Here is a 16331-nt window from a genome sequence, read left to right as displayed (position 1 = left end):
TATTTCCCTCTGAGATGTCGTGGAATAGTAGTAGAAGTAGAAATTGGCATGAAAAGAAAAGTCTCAAGTACAAGCACCTCAGATTTGGTCTTAAGTACAGTACTTGAGTAAATGTACTTAGTTACTGTCCACCACTGCTGATGCAACGCACAGGTAACACTTGAAAACTCCCAAGATATTCAAAAGGCTGTGACATTTTCCTACTTGCTAGCTTGCAGAGTGCAGTTGTGAAGTCTTTACTTTAATTTATTCTTTCTGTAACTACATGCCCTGGATGCTGTACTCTCAACTTTTGATGTATTGTCTGATGAATGCTAATGATTGTGAAAGTGTTGTATCGATTACATGTTTTTGAGGCGATTGTTTGATTTTGCCAGAAGAGTCGGGGTTTTCTCAATGTAGTTTAAAGTGTATGTTTTGTGTTTTAAGTTTTGAGAATATGGGTGAAGGTTTCAATAAATGTGTCTTAGCAATTGCTGTGTTCTCAATTTTTATTCACGAACTAGCTGCGTGCAGTTGCTTTACAAGCTCTCTGGTTCCGCCGTCAACAACACGCCCCCTCTTCACGACCTGGCTGCACGCAGTTCCCACCTCGCCCTCTAACAAGCTTCCGGGGAACAATCCCAATGACACGCCCCCTCTTCATGACTCCGCCGCGAGCAGTTAACCTCTTGTCTTGTAACCAGCTCTCAGGTTCATACCTCCAAGCCTACTCCTCCTGCTTTACCGATTATTGGTGATTCTATAATCAGCATCCCGTCAGACATTTTTTACATTTGTTATAATCTTATTTGAAGTGGAGTCAATTAGAGCCTCTTCTAGCCCCAATGCCTCTTACTTTGAGGTCCCTCATAAGATACTTTTAACCAGTTTTATCCCATTAGTCTGAGCTTTTAGAAAAGGTTCTTATGAAAAGTAATGGAATCTTTCATGCCCTGTTTGCTTCCTGTTTTTAACAGTTCCTCGTCTCAGATCGCTCCCTCCCTCAAAACTATAAACCAATTTCCAAGTTTCCATTTATATCAAAATGTTTAGGAAAAAAAAACAATTTCTCTCTGCACTGCAAAATAGAAAGTTTCAATCTGGTTTCTGGTAGTATCACCGCACTGAGAGTGTCATGCTTTTAAGTGTTGCTGATGATGGCATGTGCTCAGTCCCTGTACTGACCGTAGTGCAGCATTTGAGATGTTCGATCACAGCATCCTGTTAGACAGACTGAGGCACTGGGTGGGGATTTCTGGTACAGCCTTAGAATGGTTTCATTGTTTTTTTCTCTCTGCAACCAACTATTTCTCCTCCTAATGTATACACCTGCTTTGAAGGCAGAGGTAGAGTTCAGAGGTCTGTTGTCTGTTCCAGAGGCGAGGCTAAACAGTAAAGGGGATAGAGCATTTGCAGTCAGGGCCCTGAGTCTCTGAAACTGCCTGCCCGAGGAAATCGGGTCAGCTGAGTCAGTGAACGTCTTTAATTCCCTTCTTAAAACATTTTATAGGAGAGGCTTTCCTGATTTTACTTTACTTTCAACTGTATGTTCTTTGTAGCATGGATTTGAAAAAGTTTTTAATAATAAAGATTATTACTACGAGACATAAGCTATTACCAATACATATTAGCTGTTAAAAAAACAAGTAAACTATTAACGTGTTTTTTTAGGAAAGGAGCATTGTTGCATTGCAAGATAGCTGTATTTGCTTTAATGAAATCTGGCAATTGAATATCATAGTAGCAACTATGACTATTTCTATTTTGACTGATTATTTAGATACAGATGCTGAAAAAAATCACTGTAAATTTAACAATTCTGTGAAACACTTTCTTTTGAAAAATTCCACGTAATTATTATTAAATAATACTGAATTTAGTGATTCAGCAGGGCAGTTCCATTTGTGGCTTCAAGCAAGTCCATTTCCATGCGTTTTCACTCCTTACTTCTTCGTTTTACTTATAAAAACACTGCATAGTCTGCCCCGCGACCCTGTACGCAGGATAACACAGTTGACAATGGATGGATGGATGGTCTGCTTAAATGTTTTGTGTGTAACATCCTGACACCCATGTCTCTCTGCAAATCCAACATGTTTCAAATTAAGTAAATACATTGATGTGTTCCTTATTTTACTCTGCTTCGTTATGTTTGGTAAGATAATCATTAATCGATATGGCACAGCAGAAACAGTTAATTTATATGGACAAAGTTCACAGATTCACACACATCCAAGGAGGGTTAAGTCAAGGGCAACAGAAATGAAGATATATGAAGGTGTTTTGTCTCTCATGCAAGAGGCTTCTCAGGTTAGTTCCTGAACTGAAGAAGCGTCTTGCTGTATGGATTAATACGTAGTATGAGCTGGGTACTTCCAGTTGTAGGTTTGTTAATTTTATTCCTCAAAAAACTGTGGTTAATTAGACTTTTACCCACTCAAATTGTAATGGTTGGGGTTTGCAAGGTGGCAAAGTGGGCCACAGCGTCAAGCCACCAGACCCACAAGGGTCCCAAAATGCCAGAGGTTAACTGCATATCAGTAATCAAATTACCGTAAACTAACTGGCACAGAAACCCTGGGGCCAGGTGGTTTTAATAAAGCACAAGCGTCATTTCCAAAGGTGGACTGTCCATCGGGAGTACTGGTAGTTTTGAAACTGCAAATCAATAGGTATGTGGCTTGACTGGTTACTGACCAAAAGGGGGCGAGGTGGGGCCGTTGTAATATGATTGGTTATGTCAGTCAATCACACATTCCACATCAGAACAAAATGAAATGGTTGAAACACCTGACCTTTCCTCTAGCTTCAAAATGGATGCTGCTTCATGGATAAAAAACATGCAACGAAACTCAAAGATGGTGCTGAAAAGTTAAGGAAGAAAAAAAAAGAAGTTGCTTGAGGCAGTTGAAGAAAAGTGCCTCAAAATAGGCTTGTCTAGGTGAAAAGATTATGTTACATATTGACTGATGCCTACTTTGCTGAATGATAAATAGGCCCCCTGACTAGTTCTAGGACTAATGTACTTATAAAGGTACTGTATATTAACATCCTAGCATTATGTATTAATATTAAATAATACTAATCGCCTCCTCCATATAAAAGCAACACATACATGTGCATGATTACTGTCAACTGTTAATGCCATACTTTTTCTTGTATCAGCAAAGTGAAGTGAGTGAGTAAGTTAGTGAGTGAGTTTGTGGAGCGATAAACAAACAAGTGTACAAGTCACAAACTGGAGAGTTTATGTATTGATAATTTTAGCAGAAATAAATTGTAGTTTATATCTTTTCAAATAAATGTTTCATTGAAATGGCCTCTAGGGTGTTTTGTTGCACTCTAGTTGTTGATTGTCAGAAGCTTGCCGAAGTGAGTATTTGTCTAAATATGTGTACAGTTTTATGTGAGGCTTTGATTTCTAGTTTGGTTGTACTGGATGATTGCATTAGATTGTTGTTGACTGATACTCATATTCACATTGCTGTTTAAAGGTTTTGTTTGACTGATAATACTCATAATTACACTTTTTGTTGTGTATGCAAACAGAGCTGCATCAAATTAAAGGTCCCCATGCAAGATCAATAGTTTATTAAATATTTGTAACTGAAAATGTGAGGTTTTTTTCGTGCACATTAGTTCAACAAATATAACACAAACCTTGCTACATAGAGCCAATCCAAACACAATCAGAGCGATTAGGTATTCATGTACTTTGCTGAAATGGGAAACATTTCAAACAAATAAAAGGAAAAATAAGGCATGTTTTTATCATATTTATACATTTTATATATATTTGTTAATGTATTTATGTGTTTAATTCAATTTCAACCAAATTTTTAATGATGAATAAATAAACATGTATATATTTGTTGACCTACTGTGCACAAAAACAACATTTTCAGTTACAAATAGTTAGTCAGCTATTGGTCTTGATTTTAATTTGAATTTAATTGAATCTAGATTTTAGTGAGATTGTAGTCAGCACATTCCCATTGGACAATCTTGTCAAAATTGTATTTATTTATCAATGTTAACCGCTTAAATTAATTATATAATTCAAAAACTGATTTTAGATGTTTTCTAAAGGAAACCTGTAGCTAATTTCAGGGCCATCAATGTCTGTATGGAAATCAGAAGATTAAGGGATTGAATTCTTGAATTCTAATCTACAATATTTTTTGAAAACATTTTCAAAAGCCTTGAACTGTGAGAGGTTGGAGTAGAACTATTGACTATGAAACAGTGAGGTTGTGCAGAGTGATGCATTATTGTAAACAGTATAGCTTACATGCTCAAAACAGCAAAGGAGGTGTGCTCTACTACTAAACACAAGACATGACTTGTTAAGAATCAATTGATCCTACTAAGCTTTGATGAAGGTATACTGTTACTGAAACGTCAACTGTAGAAATCTACGCTGCATAACCATTATTATAAAGTGCTCCTGCCTTCTTTGTTATTATACTTGTTTTTACCAAAGCATTTTATTATAGTTTGGGGTAAAAGTATTCATTGTTATTCTTAGAATTGATTTTAATCTCCACAAAGAACAACAAGAATTTACCCCACTTTAATTATTCCGCTATGTGCTACGTGAGGTGCTAATGACAGAAAAGAACAAAATTGCTATAAATACTTTTCTTTAATTACTGAAGCCAGCTGGGAAATCCAGTCTAACTGCACCACCTTCTGCTGTGTCACTTCTGACTATCATCTGACTTCAACTCTCAGGAGGAGTCGGAACATGACAACAATGATGATGAGTTCGCCTTGAGGTTGTACAACAGAAGTCAGGATGGAGGGACTCCAAAATGTCTTTATTTTGTGTATTATTATGTATTTATATAATCATCTGAAGTTATTGTACTACTACTGTAAATAGCAGTTTTCTTAGAGTTTCCTGCTCCTGTGTATAAAGATACTGTAATGTAAAGATGAATGAATAATGTTTGGGAAATAACACAAATATATATTATAGATATTATATGTTATGAATAACTTTTATTTAGAGCATGAAATACTGTACTGTATGATCAGGAGTATCACAGTATAATATTTTCTGCTGTGGCATCACTGGTCGTTGTCTTTAACAGATATTGTCACGCTGTCTGGATGCGTTACACTGTGTGACATCTTGGATGTCAAATCTTTTTGGAAATGTATTACTTTGCTTATCTAAAGTTTTATCTTTATTGCCCTAGTATAATTTATAATATAGTATAATATAGTGTTTCCATAAATAAGTTCATAAGACATTTTGTATATTTGTTGTCTTTTGCCCTTATGGTCAGTTGGTTGTAATTACGGTAACAAAATGCCTAGTTGGTTAAAATAACTTGTCTTGAAGGTGTTCTGTGATGGATAGAAGAGAAGTTGTGAAGCAAGTGGCACATTGGCCACCAACTAAACAACAAGCAATACCAAATATCAGATCATGATCGTTGTTTCACAATTTTTACACATACCCTCTGGCAACCACAGAAGTAGCCCTGCCTGGAAGCAATAGATGTTTTAGGGGTGAAACATATCACAAATCTGCATCTGTGTAAAACTTCCAAAACCCTAAGGTCATCTGGGATGAGTGCTTAGAGTTCTATATTCTTCCTCTGTTTGCAAATGCAAATGATTGCAAATGCATCTTACCTGCATCAGGGAAGGTTTCTAGACTTCCTCCGGCACTGATGAACAGAAGCAACCAGAGAGGAAGAAAATCAGAGGAATCACCTCAATGAATATGCAGAGAAAAAACACCCATCTGCATCTAACACAGACGTTTTAATGATATATATCATGGTTGGTGTTTGCGAGGCTGAATTATGGACATGGCAAAACCTGTCAATGTTTAGAGCTACCAGACCTACAGGGGTCCCAAAAGCTAAAGGTTATCTGCATATCAACCAGGTAGTGGTGATATGGCTTCATGTCTAAAGTGTGCACTTGGAGGTGTTTAGCTCCCTCTTGCTAAAAAGAAAAAACTAGTGCTGAATGTTTTTTCTGCATATATAAAATATTAAAAAAGCACCACTCAGTTCCACTTTGCATACATTTGCACACATAGCAGCTTTTCATCTTGTGAAATTCCCATTTTCACCCCTAGAATTTTACATTTCACAGTAAAATATTTCTTATTAACATTTTTGAAAGGGTACAACCTGGGTCAACACATAATTTATTATAGGTCAGTAGAAGATGAATTGTATCTGTATTACATACTTGTGACAATGACATATTTCTCACAAATATTTTCCTTTTGCAAATCTATAAAGACACGTGAGGCAGTGTTCCAGTTTCACATCAGGTTAAACAGGTCGAAAAGGTCTGGTTGCCTTTTACTCATTTTAACTATGCACCTTTAGAACACATTTTGGGTGTTGCCACATAATGATGGGTTTAACGTAAATGCGAATCCATTGACATGACAATGACATCTGGATGGCGATAGAACACGTTAGGTACTATCTAAAGTACTAGTTAAGCAGTCAAGCAAGGTGCACATTAGCCAGAAACATGGATAAACAGAGGCGCTTGCCCAAGTGAGTAGACCCTTTAAAGAAATGAAAGATTTAAATTTACACATTTTATCTGTTATTAATAATATATTATCTTCAAAGGAGGAATAAATTATTTAGACACAAGTTAAGTCAAGGTGCTAACCATTTCTTTGTTAATTCTTTATAAAGTATGATTTTTAGTGATGTTTTATTCAGACAAAATATTATTATACTGGCAAGCAGTTTATCTTCATTCATTGAACATTTTACTTATTCAAGCAGAACATCAGAAAATATTTTATATTGTTCAGTAAGTGAAAGTAAGTCAAAAATGGAAGAAAATGTTTATAGATGCATATATTTTATTATTTCTATTTCTTATTCAGTAGTTTGCTATATTTCTTTTAAAGCACATGTCAATTAAAACAGATTGTGATTCACAGTTACTGGGTGGGATTTCTTTTTACAAAATATACAAGGATATAAAAAAATTTACTGTTTTATTAGTTAACAAGTATTACTTTGTGAAATTTCCTAAAGTTTAGTTTTTGTTTTGCTTTGGTTTGTGGTTTTGTTGTGATTGCATTAGATAGTTGTTGAATGATATCCGTATTTATGTTTTGTTTCACTGATAAGTTAAACATTCACATTCCTATTTAAACTTCATTACAGGAACAATTACAGTTTTAGAATACAAACCGAGCTACAAACAAAAACAAAGAAAATGTAGTGAGGCACCTTGCTGATAAAGGAAAAATGGTTATATGTATTTATCATATTTATACATTCTGTACATTTCATAGATTTGCTAATATATTATTTTTTTTATTTTCTACCTAACATGAAATGATTTTAAACTAAGTTAGTAATTAGTTGCATCAATCTTCCTGGGGACATTTCTTTCTGTGTAACTTTTTTTCACTCTATATATCTAATTACCAATCAGGAACATTCCCCTCACAGTTTGACATTTTGGTGTTTTTAACCAGGAGGCCATGGGATATATGTCGAGAGGTCCCTGTGATTGAAGATGAACAGACGCCATGGAAAATGATCAAACTACTCAGGGTCATTTCTCTCTGTGTAGTCGCTCTGATTGTGTTTGGATTGGCTCTATGTAGCAAGGTTTGTGTTATATTTGTTGAACTAATGTGCACGAAAAAAACCTAACATTTTCAGTTACAAATATTTAATCAACTATTGATCTTGCATGGGGATTTTTAATTTGAATGTAAAGGTCTTGCCCAAATTATATTTATCTGTCTATTTTAACAGCATAAATTAATAAATTGACAAAACAAAGCTGTTTTCTGAAAGAAACTTGTAGCTAATGTACAGGGGCATTAATAAATAGACACAAATCATTTTAATGGGCTTAAAGGCTTGAAGGTTCTGATACAGGCGTAATTTTAAGAGATGAAGCTCAGCTGACACTGATCATCGTATTATATGACTGGAGCTGATCCTATGAATTTCCAGGTGTAACGTGGTGTAACAGTGGTTAATGTTAACAATTTATTTTAAATAAAATAGTTATTTCATTTCTAATGTTATTGAAGCACTTTCACATGCATGCTGGCGTCTGTGGCAAAAATTTGTGATACTGGCTGGAGAAGGTGTACACACTGGGAGTTGCAGTAAAGTCTAGTTATCCTTTCCTGATATCTACTGCCAGAAGGATCTACAAGAGGACAGGACTAAAGGACTACTTTCTTTAGTTATCTGCTAGCTCAGATTTGTTCTTTTGATGCTGATGGTCTTTACTTACGTAAAGACTTTAATAGTCACATCTCGAACAAAGACGACTTCATAGAGGATATCGATCATGTCCCAACTTGAGTGTCCATAGCAGAGGTGGGAAAAAGTCATCCTTTTACAAGTCACAACTAAGTCTTTGGACTCAAGTCCCAAGTCAGTCCCAAGTCCAGATCGGTCATGACGGGCAAGTCTCAAGTCAAGACCAACAAACCAAGTCCTAAACTTTTAATTTTGAATCCTAAACAAGTCATAATGTGCTCTTCACCAAATTTAAAAGTTTTTTCAAGTTAAAAGCATTAGCCTGTACAGAAAGAAGGCAGAGGTTTCCAGCAAAACAAATGTTCTATAATTTCATGAATTTAATTAAATGTTTGTGGCTGCTAATTATTTTGGTCAATTTTGAGATCACAATTATTTAACAGAATTACTCACTGACTTAGGAGAGATTAATCTGTTGAACTTTTATGTTATGTTATACTTTAGTTTTTAAAAACTATTGTATATGCATTACTCCAAAATCCCAAATAGCCCATGAATAATCCAACATTATTAACTTTAAGCAGCATCTAGAGTTCAAGAGGACGACAGCAGCGCAGTGTTTTCCCCAGGTTGACAGCTTTGGCTGATAGATGGGCCACTAAAGGAGCTCTGTGCGTGTGTGTATATACACGAAGGGGAGCAGAGCAGGTGACAGGTGAACTACTCGAGTTGACGAAGTTATGTTACAGAACGCTTAAATATAACTTTGGTGTTTTGTCGGGAGATGAAATGACTTAAACCAACGTTGAGAAAACTATAAATCACTATGACGCCAGAAGACGCAGACACAGTCGATATTTTACAAGCACCTATCAGGTAAAGCAACAATGAACACACCTTGTTTAGAATAAATAATATCCATTCATCCATTAACTATACCCGCTTATCGTTCGCTGGATTTATAAAACAAAACGATGGTCATAGTGAAACTGCTCCCTGGCATTCATTTTATCTTAATTAACTTGTTTTTATAATTGGTGGAAGCAGTGTGCGAACTATACCACAGCTGGGGCTGGATATTAAAATATCACGCATTGTTTGTGATTATTAATATTATCATTATTATTAGGCAACTATATGTAGCCATTATGCTACAATTAGGCTTTATGCAACAGCTGTGGCAGTCTCTCTACACTGTTTTGACCTGACCTGTCCTTTCCCAGTGAGATGGAAGAATTTAAAAAGTTGTGTGGCGCTGCAGAGAGCCCCCAGCTGTTGTACACGGATTATGTGTACAATTAAACCTGTTGAAAACAGGAAAACAGAAGAAAAAACGCCTAAAATTACATACCCAAAATGAATCAGGAATAACTCCTCAACCATTTGGCCTAGATGCATAATTCTGGTCTCCTTTGAAAAGTCAGAAGCTAAGGTATATGAATCCATTGTGTATTAATATATTTATTTTACTTGTACAGACTACATGGAGATGCAAAAAAGAAAAAACCTTGCCTGGTAAAAAAAAAGCTATATTTTAAGGCAATAAACCATCAAAACCATCATGAGGAAGCTTTTAATGCAACTGAATATCTTCTAATACACCTAGAATGCAATTGTAACTGTAAAGCTGATGAAAATTAACTAAAATACAACAGTTATCATACAACATTTTCAAATATACCAGGCGAATTTCTATATTTTGGCAATATTTGTTGTTAAAATGCTGACTTTTATTGATAGATATCTTTAAAATTTTTTCAGTCCATACAACATATTTCCAAATGACAAAACATTGAAATATTGATAAAAACAGGAGTATTCATTCCTGTCACCAAAAGCACTCCCATGCTTTACAGGCCTGTAGATTGAGAATGGAACATACCATCGCCCCCGGTACCGGGCGATTTGGTGATTGTTCCCTCTGGCTAGACAGAGCCAGACCCTCCTGATTTTATGCAAGACCCATAATGATACAGAAATATAGAAATGAATGGCAAAAAAGCATATTGAGAGTTCATGTCTTGCTAATTGGAGCTAAGCTCTCCTGGCTCCCTTTTCCCAGGAACTGCAAATGCTGTGTCTTGAATTGCTTTTATACATATGGCTATTCTTCTGAAGTTAATACTGAGGACTCCTCAACGAAAAGACAAACTTAAATATTTCCAGAAAATGTACTTTCTTCTAATAGGCTTGATGTGTTAGTACATTTAGAAGGATGCACGGAAACACAGAGTAGTGTTGACAGTTGTTTTGTGAAATGATATGTAAAGAAGTGGATACATAAGGTAGCTACCAACGAAATCTGATTTTTTGAGGCGAGAAAGGGACATGATGGAAAGTGAGTAGTACATGGGAGATTTAGTCTATTTTTGAGGAAGTGGCTATGTAATAATGGACATGTGCACATCAGTCAAAACTAGTCCTGAATATCATGTTATATCTCATTTATCTAGAAGCCAAACATCCTTGGATGCATAGTTGCTGGTATTGTTCCTTTGGCTGTAAAGGTTGTCAAAAATATTGAGGTAAACAGACAATGGGAGCTGTGTATCATGGGTGAAGTTTTGTACCTCACAAATTAAGAGAATCAACGTTCCTGGAAGTCACGTGACAAACCCTTAAATATTCTGCTGCACTGAACAAAAACTGAAAAACATTTTTTTGAAAACAAGTTTTCTAACTTGACTTAACTTTGTTCTCTGTTCCAGACTTCTTTCCTTCTTCTCATCACCTTGTCTAATGAAGGCACCAAGACCCTCCCAGCTGAGCAGAAACCTGTTGCTCTGCTGTGTATCGGCTGCTCTCTCATCGCCTCCAGTGTGTTTCTCTTACAAAAGAGCATCTGGAAGGCGTGTTACAAATCCGCAAAGCTGCCGGACAGAAAGACAGTAGCAGTGGTGAGAAACCTAGCAAGCTTTTACCTGTTCCTTCTTTTTGATTGATGCATTGAAGTATGTGCATGCTACTTTGAAGTGATTGCCCGTCCCCTCTTTTCACTACATGCAGGCACTTCAAACTTGACATACAATTTTCACTTTGCTTATGCAGTTTCCATATATCACATAAAATGTTTTCACCCCCATTGTACCTTCTAGTAGTCTCGGTATCTCTGGATAATTCGTAATTCGTTTGTAATTCAGAAACGAAAATACCATTTATCAGTTTTGTTTAAAAACAAAAAAACAGTTAAAAATGGCTCGTTTGTCGTTTTTGGCAATTTATTTGATCATTATTCCTTTTTGAACAAAGAATGAATAAAGTCAGTGAACTTCAGTCAATTAGTTTTTCGTTATAAACCAAAAACGGAAGTCACGTAGTATATTACTTTCTTGGAAGCAAAAGTAACCGTTAAAACCTTCAAAATAAAAGTAGCCCATGTACCATGTAGTTATAGATAGATAGATACATTAAACATACATTAAACCCGCAAGGTGATAGACTAAAATACACTTAAATAACATTTTTTGTAGGATATATAACTAAATAAAGATAAAGATATTATTATTTAATTTATATATTTTGCAGTTATATTTGATATATTATATTTTATATTTATTAGTTTCGCAACAAATGTATACTTGCTATGTGGAAGCTCAAACAGCAGAGGTCACTTTAACCGCGCTGAGGCTTTCTGACTTGTGTTTATATCTCAAAGAGAAGGCTTGCACTGCTACTGATCACTGAGTTTGAAGGGTGTGCAGAACTTCACCTGCCTTCCAGCTACTATTTCAATGGCACTATAACTGCTAAAAACTCTCAGCTTCAGCAATTTACTGTTAACTCTTCTATGTTAAAACAAGAGGCTTCTAAAACAAATCTTTTGAGTTGTATACCTTTTATTTTCCTTTGCAATTTAAGACATTAAATATAGGTTAGTTAAGTAGATTACATATTTTTAATGCAGACTGTTCTTCTCATTTTTATGTAGGCCTACTTATGTGTGAAATCAGGTGAGCACTATTGTGAGTAAAAAAGCATCTCCTCTAGCCCTGGGGCTTTCAAATCTTTTACTGCCTTGCCTTTAAGGGGAAGGAAGTGCTCTGTACTGTTTGTATTTTTGTAGTAGTGAAATAAAACTGGATTTGAGTTCCCTTAGTTTTTCTCTGTGGGACTCAAGGCAATTTTGAGCGAGTGCAGGGTTTGAGGACTAATGAGAGTAGCAAGGCTGACCCCAGTCACCTACCATCACTCTCCCTTCGTATAAATGCTGAAATGGCAGGACAAAGCTGCACACCCACTCCTTCCTCTAGCACCAGAAAAGGGCCCCGTAGTCACTTTCAGATATTTAGATATGGTAAGCCACACTAAATTGTGGCAATGATTTTATGTCTTTTAATAGGTATTTATATCACCGTATTATGTACAACAGTACAGTAAAGCAGGGCTCTGCAGTGCGACCCCTTTACTTGCACATACCCTTAAATGATTTACAAGCAAAGTGGACGAGTAAAGAATGAAACTACTGACTACTGTAAGTGTTGTTATAATGTTAATGTTATATAATACTATAGTCATTTATACTAGGTCATCCATCAGGTTGTGGGAAGTGCCTCTGCAGTTGACAGCAGATGTAGATTTAGTGTGAGCCAGGATGCCATTATGCTCCTTTTAGCTGCTTCCTCCTGAGAGCAACACATTCCCCTTGTTCTGTTTTACTAAAGTTATTGTTATAAATATTGTTCACTTATCTAGTTTACATAAAGTGTGGTGTGGATTGTGTTTGCAAATTCAGTAAAAGCTTTAACATTTAAAAGGCCATGTCGAGTGTTCAGATACAATTGTCGTCACTTCCATAAGCCTCCACTGGTTTTCACATCATACAACTGTAATTGCACACAAGGAGAAGGAGCTTGCGCTAGAGAATTTCATAAACGAAAATTAGATTTTTGTGATTTATTAAAAATCAAGTGTTGGGCAGTTTTATTCACTACACAAGCTTAAACAATACTAAACCAACAACATGCTAATGCAAATACTGCAGAGACACTAAAGGATAAAAGTAAACTGTTACCAAAGCACAATAGAGAAACTACCACCAGGATGCCTGACACCTAAAGACAACAAAACACCACACATAAAACCACACAATAACGCTAAGTTGAAGGTACAGCAGATCCAGCAAGGACAGACAGGAATAGACGGGCATATATGCAGACACAAATGAGTGGGGAGGGACAGCAATCGGGTGGAATCAAGACAGGACACAAGGATAACAAACGCAGACAACTCATGCAGACAACTTACAACTAATCAAGGCAAGACAGTGAAACAAGGACCAAACAGGCATAGAACTCACAGACAGAACCGTAAACAGACAAACAGGAGACGAACACCCAAACCGACTGTAACAAAATACTGTACACAGAGGAACAGACCGACATGCAGACAAAAACCAAAACCAAGCACGCAACAAACACCCCACATAGACCATTTCAAAATAAAACAGGAAAACAGACAGACACACTGACCAGGATTGTGACAAAAAGCCTCTTTACTTTAAGATTAGTTTTTTTGTGCTATTTGGCATCCCTACAGTTTCAGAGTGTAATTCACTGTTTTCGTAAACATGGACAGCTGTATATGTGTATTTGTTATGATTACTTTACTTGTGATAAAAAACTAGTAAGTTGCCAACTTTGCTAACACAGCCAAAATTTGACAATAGAAGACAGGGGAAAAAGAAAGAATACGGGGAGATAGAGACACCATTCATCCTATGACAAGTCAGTGTACCATCAAAATGTTTTTTTAGATTAAAATGCTATATAATGTTGCTATAAATTTGACATTTTCAGTATAATGTAGGAAATTTGGAAGTTAGTGTAACAATTTTAACAGTAAGCTGAACTAATGTTTAAAAAGAAAATGTGCACCTAGAAAATCTCTAATAAGATGTAATTAAAACTTTTTTTATTGAGTGTATTAACAATTTTCTACTTTTGCTTCTTCTTCAGGTTCTGTCCTTTGAGTTCCTGGTGTCTCTCGGTGCAGCGATTCTCACCATTGTGGCAATGCCACACTTGGACATCGTGACCAACGTGACAATACTGAATGGTGTCGCTGTCCTCTCTACTCTCCTACAAGTGGTCACTCAGTGCACTGCCAAGGAAAGGAATCGTTTCCTGGTGCCGTCCATTGCTGCCTTCATCCTCATTTTGCTTGGTTACGTCCTGTTCCTCTTCTTATACATTATGAAAGATCCTACTGATATCAAGATGGCAATTTGGGTGGGTCTGGCTGTTGGTGGGTCCTTCTTTGTGTCTTTGAACTGGTGGGAGACCTACTTCAGACTGATCATTGAGAACAGCAGTTCCATCTTCCTCAAAAACCTGTGCAGAGACATGACAAAGTGCCAGAATATGCTACACATCTTCTCCAGTCTGCTCAGGATCACAGTGACCGCCTGTGTGCTCGGAGCCTACGTCCCTCTGTCCAAAATGGACTGGGACATAGTGAAGTCTATCCCAAGGCGTGAGACAAAAATTATAGCCATCACCATTGGGGTCCAGCTGATCTCCTCTGCCCTCTGCCACTGGTTTGCTGTTGCGGCCTGCAAGATGCACGCCCTGCGACGATGCTTCATCCTGCCTTTGTATCTGGCCTCTCTGGCCGTCATGGCTCTGCTCATCATCCCTGTTATCGTTTACTATCAGGAATACAGAATAAGTCTGAACGGGACAAGCATCAACTTCACAGGCTACTGCAATGACATTGTAGATGGAAGAAACCACAACTTGAATGGCAGTGTGTTCCCACATCTGGTTTTGGATGTTACACACACTCTGTGCTTCCTGGACATGTCAAATATAACTGACATTGGCCTGCTGACAGGTAATAAAGTAGATGACACCATACATTTTATCAAGTGAAATTTGTAATATATGTTTTCATTCATTTAAACATAGTGCTGAAAACATATTTTAAACATATTTAGTCTAGGATAAATTTTTGGCATGCCTATTTTGGCATCAAAAATAGTAAGGCAATTGGATCTGTCACAAGAAACTATGCTGACCCGATCTTAAATATTTGACTCTTCAAAAATCATCTGTTGGTTATCTGACTTGTTGTCTTACTGTGGTTTTATTATGGTCAGTCAACATCTTTATGTAAAAAATAATGATATATGTATGGAATAACTAAATAAAATGGAAACTGGTGTGGCAAGTTCAACTAAAGTGGTTTCACAGAAGAAAAAAAATTCAGTACTTTAAAGAATCATAAAATCTTGTGACAGATTTTAATTGCAGTACAACTAAACAGTGAGACAAGATTTCAGTCTGGACTTTCTTTTAATCATTTTATTCATCTTTACTTAGGTTCAGCAGTGTCCTGGTGGATCGGACTTGTTTTGGCCACTCTCCACCTCTGGTATCTCAGTCTCTATCGCATCCAGAGGACTCAGGACCTGTTCATTCGGAGGCTGTATGAGGGAGCATTTTTGGAGCAGTCGCTGCTTCTAAACACTCGATTTGACATCCAGACGACTGAGAGGCCGAAGCAGTAAGTGTGGGTGTTGTGTGTTGGAAAGATCAGGAATGCCCAACAAAGTGAGGTTTGAGTTTGGAATTGCAAAATAATTATGATGCAATTAGTTTAGGCTTATGGTTTGGTTAGCTTAAGACGTGGTTTAGAGCTTAGAGTTGACTGGTGTCAAGATAAAAAGAATCCAAAGATTCCTTCCAAATGTGTAGAAAAATATCAGATGTACAGGCCTGATGTCGACAGGTTGACAAGTCGTCATCCATGACACATTTACATACCGCACACTTGGATAGCTTTGGGTGCACACAGGAATGCCACATAAGATATGAAGACAACCATTAATTTATAAATATAGCCTTGTCTATTGAGTTCAAGGCCTCCTACCACCAAGATGACACAATGGATATTAAAACCTCTCAGGTCTAAAATTCTCACTGTATGAATCAGGTGTGAAACACCAAGACAGGTGTGTCCAAAAAATCCCACAAACGGTGCGCGATTAACTAAATGAAAACAGGTTTAGATCAGTGTAAGGGGTAAGATTAGGTACTGCATGTACTGTAGTGCAGAGGTTCATGGTAGTGTGAGGGCAGGAATAAGGACTCAAAGTCAAAAGGATGTGTGGGATTATTG

General features: G+C 36.7%; 1 protein-coding gene across 1 annotated transcript in view; it reads left to right on the top strand.

Annotated features, from left to right (window-relative positions):
- The first annotated feature begins 10986 nt into the window (after positions 1–10986).
- Positions 10987–16331, top strand: part of LOC123976754 (chitin synthase chs-2-like) — a 15505-nt gene continuing 10160 nt past the window's right edge. Inside the window, exons 1-3 of the mRNA XM_046059100.1 lie at positions 10987–11110; positions 14168–15044; positions 15533–15716. Of these exons, the coding sequence (XP_045915056.1) occupies positions 14225–15044; positions 15533–15716 (1004 nt within the window). The 5' untranslated portion in view covers positions 10987–11110; positions 14168–14224. The remainder of the gene's footprint in view (positions 11111–14167; positions 15045–15532; positions 15717–16331) is intronic.

The sequence above is a fragment of the Micropterus dolomieu genome, linkage group LG09 (assembly GCF_021292245.1).
Source record: "Micropterus dolomieu isolate WLL.071019.BEF.003 ecotype Adirondacks linkage group LG09, ASM2129224v1, whole genome shotgun sequence".
In the NCBI taxonomy this organism is placed as follows: domain Eukaryota; kingdom Metazoa; phylum Chordata; class Actinopteri; order Centrarchiformes; family Centrarchidae; genus Micropterus; species Micropterus dolomieu.
This window is presented reverse-complemented; position numbering and strand designations above follow the sequence as displayed.